Here is an 11,585-nt window from a genome sequence, read left to right as displayed (position 1 = left end):
TATGAAAACTACTATACTATATGAGTCAGATTGGTATACAAACTCATATGGCGCGACTAGGATACGAACCTGAGATCTTTCGATCCACAGTCTTAACTATTACACCACCACTTCATGAAATAATTAGGCCGTATTGGCTGAGTCCGTCCGGGATAGGCGGGGGCGTGGATTCGATTCCCGCTCGAGTCCTGATTTTTTTCATTTTATTTATTTATTTAAAGTTAGTTTTAAAAGCATGTGTGATTTACCTACCCATGTAATACGTTTACACAAATGTTGTACGTATTTTGATGAAATTAGTTTACGATTTTAAAACATACTCCGTTGACATAGTGACAAAATGAGTCTTTGTTAATACATTGAAAATAAAATAATTCAATTATTCATTGTTTCTTCAAAACCAAATAAATAGATTACCTTGAAGTTACCTTTTTATTTATTTGCTTATAACCAGCATCTTTTCTCTCAGTATCTCTTAAAATGATTATCTTGTAAGGATTTCCACAAAATTTAATTAAACGCGTTTCGCAAATGGGTTCATAAAGGAAATCCCCAATATCTCAACATCAACTTTTAATGAAATTATTTTAAAGTAATAAATACTTTACAACGGATTATGTACATTAGAGTTTAATACATGTTCTTTGAGAAATGGCAATTTACGTGACATTGTTTGTTTCAATAGTAATACGTTTATTTCAGACTATTGATAGACATAAGTTTTATTAATAATACCTATAATCTAATAATGCAGTATTAGTAAAATACGTAGACAATCTGCGTATCTTACATGTAATAAATGCCAGCGAGCTAACACGGCAAGTCCCAAATATCTGCAAACGCGCACAGAATATTAAGAATATAATATTTGGAAATATAAAATATATCTTGACGACCTCGGTGGCGCAGTGGCAAAGTTCTCGCCACTGAACCGAGAGGTCCCGGGTTCGATCCCCGGTCGGGTCATGATGGAAAATGATCTTTTTCTGATTGGCCCGGTTCTTGGATGTTTATCTATATATGTATTTGTTATAAAATATAGTATCGTTGAATTAGTATCCCATAACACAAGTCTCGAACTTACTTTGGGGCTAACTCAATCTGTGTGATTCGTCCTAATATATTTATATTTATTTATATTTTATCTCATTATGATTATAAACTCTTATGTTCTAATCTTATAGTTTCTTACCGTACCCTTTGATCCTGGAGATAATAAAAACAATTGAACAACTATAGCATCACGTCAGATCGGGCCGTACGGGAATTAGTAGGTTAATCACAGTTTCCATAATTGTTATAAATATAATATTAATCTGAACTGAAGGGAACTTATTGAAAAATATTTTTTTCGTAATTTGATTTCTTTCAATGTACTTACATTTCATGTGATTTGTAATAAGTGAAAAGAGTTAAGTTATGATTGATTATTTACAACTGTAAAAATTAATGATCCAATATTTTTAACATAATTTATGTTTTCACAAAACAATAATACACGTATATTGCCACTGCTTAAAGTTACAAATTAAATGCTTAACTAAAACGAAATAGAAGTTTATTTAATTCAGCGTCATTTCAAAGTTTAATGAAGTTAAATAAAATAAGTTATCTTTAACTGTCCAATTACCCAATTATTTATCGAAATACATCTCCTATCTACTCCGATTCAATTGAGCTACAAATAATTTACTTAAATAACTTAGCTCTAAATTTATTCATACTTCAAATAAACTTTAGTTGTTGATAAAACTATTTTTCACCAATAATAAAATGATTTTATATTATATATAAAGTGCTTATTAAGGAAAATTTTATCAAAAGTGCCTCTCCTTTTCTCAATAATTAGAATTGTTTTTCTTTAATTATATTTCTTTTAGAGTTCATTTTTATTCTTTGAACTGATCTTGTTCACAAAATTATGTTTGAAAGTATTTTTACAAGCTTTTATTTAACTCGCAATTTATGTCCGTATGTCTCGTGTGGAAGGAAGATGTGGTTTTTATCTTTATACATTCCTGTGTTCTGTTTAAATTTCTACTGATAATGTATGATCATGTTTATACACAACATTTTCTGAATGAAAATATGCCAACAGTTACAATAAAATAATTTATAGAGAAGTGTCATTTTCAGTGGACAATTTAAAAGCTGAAGAGACGCATCACAAATTTGCATATATAATTGGGAGTGAATACTTTGATTATATATATATTTTTTAATAAATCTATCTATGCATACTTGCTATTATATATTTTCGAAACATTAGCCCAGACCACTAGTGTGAGAATAGTCAAAACCGTAACAAATTAGGTACTGTCGAACGAACCAATGCTATTTGCGGTGTAATTGTCGAAATGCCAACATAAAAAGATAAAACGAATACAATTTCAAGATCAAAATTAAAAAAAGGAGCTTTATTCGTATTATCAATCGATAGACCATTGATAGTTTGATTATTAAAATTAATATATTATAGATTGGTAATGGTTAACTTTTTAAATTGTGATTAAATTAAAATTTTAGTATTGCCTCGTCCTGAACTGTTAATAGTATCGATATTCAATATATTCTAAAGCGAACCATTGTTAGTAAAGCTATTGGTTGTAAAGCCACAATACTTCAAATTTGCTTTACCATACAACCACAAAATGACACCGGACTCATTTCAAAACACAAAAGCAATTTACATAAAACAATATTAGTTTATGAGAATTGATACAGCTTTAGAATTTGCCTATAGTTTATTGGTGTTACATATAATTTTAAGTGGAAATTTAACAAAAGAGTCTTTACGAATACGACCCAGTATTTTTTATTGGTATTTTTTGTAATTTTACAAGCAAGTAGATACAAAATCTGGAAAATAATAAGAATTTTGTCAGCAATAAGAAATATTAAATAAAAACAATACATAACGTTACGTTACGTAACGTTATAAATTTAACATAACAAAAAAACTTTTGTAAGCATCCAATGAAATTTAAATCTGAATGGTCTGTTGATAACTTTTAACGAATTCCATAACTTTTAATTAATTTCTTATAAACAATAAATCGGGTTTTATGATACTATTTCTTGAATTATTTTATATAATTGTTTTTTTTTTATAGTTACTTTTAGTCTATCACACATATTCATAAATCTTCATTATCAAGCATTTGAAAACGTAGTTCTTGTTGGTGGAGCTGCCTCCATTTACATCTACCTTTTACCATAGATTTTACCTCCCTATACGACATTACGGCTGCTTCTTCTTCTGATCCATGAATGCCCTTTGTGGCTTTCCTTTTCCAAGCTTCAACTTTCTCTTCTATCTAAGAACTTGTTATCGTGTCGTATTGATAATGCGTCCAAACATCTTTCCTCGTCTTTTCTCTATTGCCTGCAGCGTATAAGAACAAAATATGTTTTTATATCTCTGCATAAATCTTTGATGTCACATATCAATTGATTTGTCTCATTAAAATTAACTACCATTGAATAATATTCATAAATATAAATTGTATTACTTTGTTTAAAATATAAATTAATACATTTCCGAAACAAATTAACATGTGAACGAGTCATTTTCAAAACTCTTCTAGATAAATCCGATACTTATCTGCTTAGATATACCTAAATATTTTATATATTTACACAAGATAGTAAAACTTTGCTCTTTTTACATATTTTTTTGTTTACTTTATATTGTATTCCAAAAAATTTAAAATATTTTGTATGTGAGAAAGTTTAAACAATTTTATTCCATAGAACTCCATAGAAAATTACAATAATTTAATTACTGTACTTTAAATATTATATATAATTACACTTATGTTTATATCACATTTTTACATAACCGTATATATAACTAACTATTTACATTAAACCGATTTGCATTTGTGTCTTGTTTCAAACAGATTATTTAAGCTTTGAACTGTAAATACATTCAACATTGACATCAGATGTATCTGATTCTCACTAGACCTGGCCTGGCTTAAAATACATCTAAGTACAATATTTATTTATTTACATTTTCCCCAGTCACCAAAAAACGTTACCTAATATAAAAGTCCCAATGTCGTAAATAATAAATGTCCGAGAAGGAGGAAAATGGGAATATTTTTGTGAACCGTCGATAATTTGGATGTCTGTATAAGATTTCTGTAATCTTTCGCCTCGTTCTGTGAAGGGTATGTATATGTTCTATCTGTCACCGTTTTCACGTCCACAGGACAGGGCAATAAATCAATCGGTATTTGTAATAATATTCTCTCATTCTCCGCTCTGACAACTTTAGTATCTTCAGCATAAGCATCGTCTATTTCGTCATGGAAAACATCGTCTGTATCAGGGTAATCTTTTTTTTCTTCAAGATTATTATTCATCACGCTGCGTTCGAAATAAGTGAAGTGTGAATTTGATGATGGGTCACCGTTTAATTTACATACGAAGTTTTCAAAAGAAGTTCGTATTTTTCCGCTTTTTGTTTCTTGCCGGAGTTTGTGCATCCATGCCAGGTGGCAGTCACAAGCGAATTCGTTACCTGTAACAATGGAACCTTCATTAGACTCTTAATTGGTCTAATCACGGACTAATAAAGACATTTCAAGTCAAGGCTGATGGGAATAATTGGTTTTAGTTCGCTAATAGGATTTAAGAAGATTGGGATTAATAAAGGATCAATTATTGTAAAAATCCTCTTAGATTGTAAGCGTTTTTATTTAAGTGCTGAGGTCGTAGACATGAAATATTTTCCAATAGATGAAGACAGACAGACGAGGTAGGATAAAGTTGCAGAATTCAGAGCTGAACAATCTGAAGATTTTGAATTATCAAGATTTGATAACATAAACCTTACTTGTTAATAAATTTATTTTATTTAAAGTTACAATGTTCCGTCGGTTTTTTTATGAAATGAAAACGTTGACAGTCGGTACTAGACTAAAATTTCACTAAATAAATTTGATGACGATTCAAAATAATATCTACAGTAGGTAACTGTAGAGAATATTGGGGAAAGATTTGAAATTTTCAATAAACCAAAACGTATTGAAAGTCAGAAACATATTAAAAAGTATACTAAAATGGTTCCAAACAAGTCAACAACAACATAAATATTATGTATTTTCTTATTGCCGTGAAAAGCATTCAGAAACCATTACGGCTGATTAATAGCTCGCAAAGAGCTAATTAATTTTGTTAATTTTTAATTAAACACTAACAGTTTATTCACCATTAAAATGAACAATGAAATTTTGAGTGCATTGCAAAATAATTGAAAATTAATTGACTTGTATTATCATTAAATTTCAAAATAATTATAGGGTTTAATTGTTTACTATTTAGGAGTTTCTATTGACCGCATTTATAAACTCAAATGGCATTTGAGTGTTTTTAAAATTTCAAATTACATTTACCTTAATAAGATAATTATATTTTAAAAAATGATAGTACAAATTATTATTTGATTAAACTGACTAAAACATTTATTTCAATTAAATTATCAATTAGCCGTTTAATGTACAAAATTAAATTATGAGAAATTTAAAATAATATTTTAATACAAAAAAGCAAATTTAAAGTTACTTTACAGATTCTATTTTAACTCCCGATGCAAAAAGAGGGGTGTTATAAGTTTAACGTGTCTGTGTATCTGTCTGTGGTGTTTTTTTGTATCACAGATAATTTTATCCCGAGTGTCCTTAGCTATTTCTTATGAAAATCGGTTCAGCCGTTCAAAAGTTGTAGCGAAATGAATATTTTTTTTTTTTAATTTGTCTAACAAATAAACTTGTTTCTATTTTGACATAACTCGAGCATCGAGTTCGAGTGACGTAATAGTCGATTGTAATATTCATGCAACCAACCATGAACTTTCTTATAAAGCCTATCATAAGGGACCAAAATTCAAAGCCATATAGACACATTTCTCTTACAAAATATCTTTATTACTTCTAACCAAGTTATGAATTGTTTTACAACCCATACTTTATGCTCACAAGAGTGTACTGTGTACATGTTACCCTATCTGGACGTTATGCCACGGTAATAGTGTCGAATATAACATGAATTCGGGCAGGTTTCATGTTTCATCACTGTACTCGAATCGACTGTTCGTAGATTCCGTTACTACGAGGATTAATTTGAGATAACTCAAGTTAGAGCTGCTTGGTACACGGATTCTCAGAATTTGGTTAGACATGGTTTTACACAAACAAAATTATGTTTTGAGAGATCATATAATTAAAACATATCACTGATTTTGTGTATAACTTTTCTCAAGTTGACTGACACATTTAATATGTGTATGTTTGTTAATCTTTTACACAAAATCCACTGGACTGATTGTTATGAAATTTGTTTCACGGGTAGAATAAGACCTGGAATAACACAGGTTCTTTTAATCCCGAAATTCCCACGAGAGCAATGCCTCGGGGTGCAGCTAGTTAATCCTATTCCTTGTAATCAACTATTATAATATAGAGGTAATTTTTTTAAAAGTATCAATTAACTGTCTTTATATGTACAACAAAAGTGGACAAAGCTACCAAATTTGTTTATAACGTCATAAATTAAATGTCAAAAAATAACCTTGCTAAAATTGCTGTACCTAATGACAACTTCAACCTGTTCTTATTTGAGTAAGCATAGTTCAGTAGGTATATAATCGGATAGCGGCGACATGTTTTCGGAAATGAAGGCTAAGGCTGTTGCAGGATTTATCGCCAGCATTAACATTATGGACGCTATAAATTTTCGTTCCAGCAATATAGCACTATCAGGATATTGAGCAGATCGGAACTTCGAAGTTATGTTTGCAAAGTTGGTGCATTATCACTAATATCGAAATAAAAAGCCCCAAAGTAAGCTAGAGACTTGTGTCATGGGATACTAACTCAACGATACTATAAATTACATAACATCTATATTATATAATACACAACTTTTAAAATTCCATCTTGACTTGAGTATCACTATCACTACATAGTATAAAACAAATTCGCATCCCGCTGTCTGTCCCTATGTATGCTAAGATTCTTAAAACTACACAGTGAATATGTATTAATAATTATACATATTATCCTTCTTCTATTTCAATTTCAGAACTTCAGAACTTCAGAATTTCAATTCTCCCAATTTCTTGACGACCTCGGTGGCGCAGTGGTAAAGAACTTGCCTCTGAACCGAGAGGTCCTGGGTTCGATCCCCGGTCGGGTCATGTTAAAAAATGATCTTTTTCTGATTTGTCCGGGTTATGGATGTTTATCTATATACTTATGTATTTGTTATAAAATATAGTATCGTTGAGTTCATATACCATAACACAAGTCTCGAACTTACTTTGGAGCTAGCTCTATCTGTGTGATTTGTCCCAATATAATTTTAATTTCTGCACAAAAAATCTGGGATAGTAATTATGATAACTAAGTACGTTTTCATATAATACCTGAAACTTAAGATTAGCTCACTGAAATAGAAGATCATTAAGCTAAAAGGGAACGAAAATAGCGACAAAAACTTATCGACACACACAGCCTTCAAAATTAATGACCTATATTTTACGAGATATTTATAGAACATTAAGTAATATTAATATATATTATACATACCTTCTAAGTAGATATAACTGTTCTGATTCTTCAGATTGTCATATATCGGTCGAATGTTGTCCATAGTAAACCTCTTTAACTTATTGCGCCTCAAATCCAAAGCTGCCAGTCCTCTAACTCCTTCGAATAGACCTCCAGCTAATGTCACCAGTTTGTTATGACTCATACTCAATTTTTTCAACTGTGACAATCCATCAAACGTCCTCTGTGCCAATATGTAAATATCATTGTAATCTAACAGAAGAGTCTGCAAATTCCACAGTTCAGTAAACGTAAAAGAATTTAAAACGGACAATTTATTCCTTCTTAAACCCAGCCGCTTCAAATTAGCCAGCCCATCGAAACATTCTTTTCTTAACTCGCTAATATTATTTCTATCTAATTCTAGTTCCAATAAATTTACAAGAAGACGAAATGCTCCATCTTGGATCACGCTTATATTATTACTGGTTAAATACAACTTCTGTAATGCGGGCAGCTCATAAAAAGTATCAGTTACGATCTCTTTTATTCTGTTCTCGTCCAATGTTAGAACAGTGAGGTTAGGAAGGTTATAAAAAGAATGTTTACTTAGAAACGAAATTTGATTCTTCGTAAGTGTTATCTCTTGTACCGAACTTGTATTAACGAATGTGTTCGGTTCTATTTTTGGAATTGAACTGTATTTCATGCTAACATGTTTCAGTTTCCTCAAATATCTGAGCACTTTCGTTGGTACAAAGTCTAATCCTCCGTCTGCTCTTACGTTGAAGGCTAGCGTTTCTATATTTGATTGAGAACTGAAACTTGTCCATAAAGGATCTGTTTTCTCTATACCTCCGTTGAAGACCCAGCATTCGGTCTTAGTGGCTTCGTTTATTTCTTGGCTGAATTCACAGTAGCAATGCACTTTGGAGTCTCTGTCACTAATATCGCAGATGTTGATTATCTGTGGCACTATTTTTTCTTTTTGCTTCCTTCTGTTTGCGTCTAGAGCTTCTATTGCAAAGAGCAACAGTAGCAAGGTAGCGGGGACCTTGCGAGCCCGCATACCTTCTACCTGAAACAAAAAAACGATCCATTATTTTCCTGCTCAAACAAAAAACCTTTTAAGGTTCGTTTTATTTAATTCCCGGACCGTTATATTGAAATGCGACCTACTTTATCAAATGTCAATAAGGTGAGAGGAAAACAAAATAGGCGAATTAAAAAGGTCGAGGGATTGTTGTATTGAATATTCAATTGGATCAAAAGTTAAAGCTAATTTTTAAAAGAGTCAGCTTTGTGTCTCGGTATTTTTTTATGGTTTCTTCAATTGACATAAACAAATTTTTTTTCTGAGAAAGCATCTAAAACTAGTATCTAACGTAACAACACTATTATTAATTTGATCTTCATATTTATCATAGATAAAATAAATGATATTTTTCATTTGAACCATAAATAAGAAAAAACATGTAGGTAGGATATTTTTCAATACCCAAATTTGAATATTCATTGTAAATCTGTAATTATTCTTTTGAAACAAAAAGTATAAAATATAGAAACAAAAGTGATATCTTAATACTGGCCAGCAAAAAAAAAATCTGTTGAAAAGTACATTTTCCCAATACTGTACGTGTGGAAGCGCATAAATTACATAAGTTTGCTTTTAAAATCCTTTTTTATTAAAGAAAAGTTGATGCTGGCTGGAACGTAAAGCAATCACATACAACCGTTATCATAAATCATTTTCTTTGGAATAGATTTTGGAGACGTCTAGCCTAGTGAAATATGTCCGGGTTGTCTCGTTGAATTTGCGAAATATTGCTTTAAAATTTAAATTTATGTGATAGAAGATTCCAGCATAGATATTTGGGTTATCCAAAAGAATTATGTCAGCTTTTATACGATTACCCACTACATGACATGCTGGCTATTAAGACGAACGAAAAAGATATAATGTGTATTCAAAATTTTTGCATTCGATTTTGTATTTTTCTTTTTTTTTTAGCACCAGTATGTTCTAAAATACACATGGAAAATAGTAAATTATGGGATAAAATATTTATATGAATTTATTAGTCCTATAATTTCAACTTACTACTATAGCTGAAGTTTCGAAGTTTATCTGCCCTTAACTGCACTTACTTTTTAAGTCGTTTTTCAATTTATGGGTGAATTTCACGAGCATTCTGGACTCCGCCGCGGGCTCTCATTAGTGTTTATTAAATTGTACCATACACAGTAATCAATTTAATTACCCTATTTTATAAATGAGTAAAGTGCTGGTACAATGTTAATTTTATAAATGTTTAATTTCAAAAAATGTCGCACACTATTGAAACGCTACACGCCGAGTTCGAACGCTTGTGAAATTCACCCACACACTTTATACTTATTTTTTATTTATATAGTATATAAACATTTACCTGCGGCTTTACCTGAGCGAATTATCTATAGTTTATTTTCTTCTGGATATTTGCAAAAAAAAATACTTTCTCCACATCACATAGAAAAAGCCTCAGGCTTTAAGTCCGCCGTTTACATTTTTTTCATGATAAAGTTATATAAATTATAGCTTGATTATATAAAATTGAAATGCACAAACAAACATTTCGGATTGAGATAATAATAGGAAAAGTATTTCCACAGAGAATACTACGGTAACCTTAGCATTTAATCTGTCATCATCTAGCATTTAAATCGAGATTGATGTTGAAAAGAACAAGGGCGGAAAGGAAACTTTTCAACAATTATTCCGTCTATCAATTTGTCGTAATATTCGTATCTTGATAGCCTCAAATTATAATTGAATGAATGAATGAATGAATGAATGAAAAATTAGAATGGTTGGGGTAAATTGGATGAATAAAGGGTACATTGCACGTTGAATATTTGACATCGGCGAACATTAATCAATTTATCTCGGGTCATTTGCCATAGTTTTACTAGATGCTGTTTTGGTTCGCTTACATTATTATTTAACTAACTGCAGTACGCGGTGTATCCGCTATCTATTAATCGTTATAATATCCGTTTTTTTAATTACTTATTTAATTGTAGATATATTCAGTAGCATCTATTGTATAAAGCGCCATTAACTATTAGATTTTTTTAATTCTTCGGGAATTTCCTTCTGTAATTTTGGAATAAAAATAGTATGGGTTAATCCATTGTATTAGCCACCTCAATATCAAATTTCATACAAATTTACCTAGTCGTTCGAGCGTGAAGAAGTAACAAACATATTTACAAACTTTCGATTCTGTAATATTTGTAATATGATATGAGTTAAATTTGAAGTCTATATTTATTCGTTATTTTCTATTTCAATTAAATTAAAAAAACTACGCTCAATTATTTTAGGGCCAATGTTTTAATTTAGAACAGAAGTGAAACTCGTATTTTTTAAGTTCTTTTTTAATAAAATTTCACACGTCAAGCAAATCACACGTATTCCCCTTAATCGTTGTGACTGTCCAAAATTCTGACGAACGAAAAGAACGAATGAGAATCCCGACAAATTCAAATTAGAATTCTTCATTCAGTTTCAGAATGACGGTTCACTTATTTTCGTATTTGTATTTTAATCAGAGCAATTTTGAGCTATTGTTTGGTGAATGAAAAAGATTTCTTTTTTGCCCCTGTTGCCCCAGATATGGGGTTTTATGCTCCGTTCATTTGGATGGACCCCGATTGTGTGAGTATGTACCTAATAGATCTGTATCAGTCATCATAATAATGTAAATATTCATAATAATAATGTGACGTTACACGAGAAAAGGTACATCTAATTTGCATGTCAAATTATTTATGATTTTTAATTTCATTGTGAACTGTGAAGTTAGTTAATTATCGCGTTTGAAAACAGAAGCACAATTGTTGTATTTCTCATAGCTACGATGCTAAGTTAGCTAAAAGTAAAAATAAAATATAACAAAATAACAGATTTTATGTTATCACGCAAAAACTAATAGACATAATTTGATATGGTTTTCATACTACAATAGCTGATGATCTAACTTAAAT

The 11,585-nt window shown here is 30.5% G+C and overlaps 1 protein-coding gene across 1 annotated transcript in view; it reads right to left on the bottom strand.

Moving 5' to 3' along the window:
* Positions 1-565: 565 nt before the first annotated feature.
* LOC128674370 (connectin-like) overlaps positions 566-11,585 on the bottom strand; it is an 81,684-nt gene continuing 70,664 nt past the window's right edge. Inside the window, exons 2-3 of the mRNA XM_053752865.1 lie at positions 7,596-8,634; positions 566-4,528 (exon numbers count right to left, since the gene is read on the bottom strand). Of these exons, the coding sequence (XP_053608840.1) occupies positions 4,044-4,528; positions 7,596-8,625 (1,515 nt within the window). The 5' untranslated portion in view covers positions 8,626-8,634 and the 3' untranslated portion in view covers positions 566-4,043. The remainder of the gene's footprint in view (positions 4,529-7,595; positions 8,635-11,585) is intronic.

Source organism: Plodia interpunctella, chromosome 12 (assembly GCF_027563975.2).
Source record: "Plodia interpunctella isolate USDA-ARS_2022_Savannah chromosome 12, ilPloInte3.2, whole genome shotgun sequence".
NCBI classification, from domain to species: Eukaryota; Metazoa; Arthropoda; class Insecta; order Lepidoptera; family Pyralidae; genus Plodia; species Plodia interpunctella.
The sequence above is the reverse complement of the archived record's forward strand: the minus strand, read 5'-3'. Positions and strand labels throughout refer to the sequence as shown.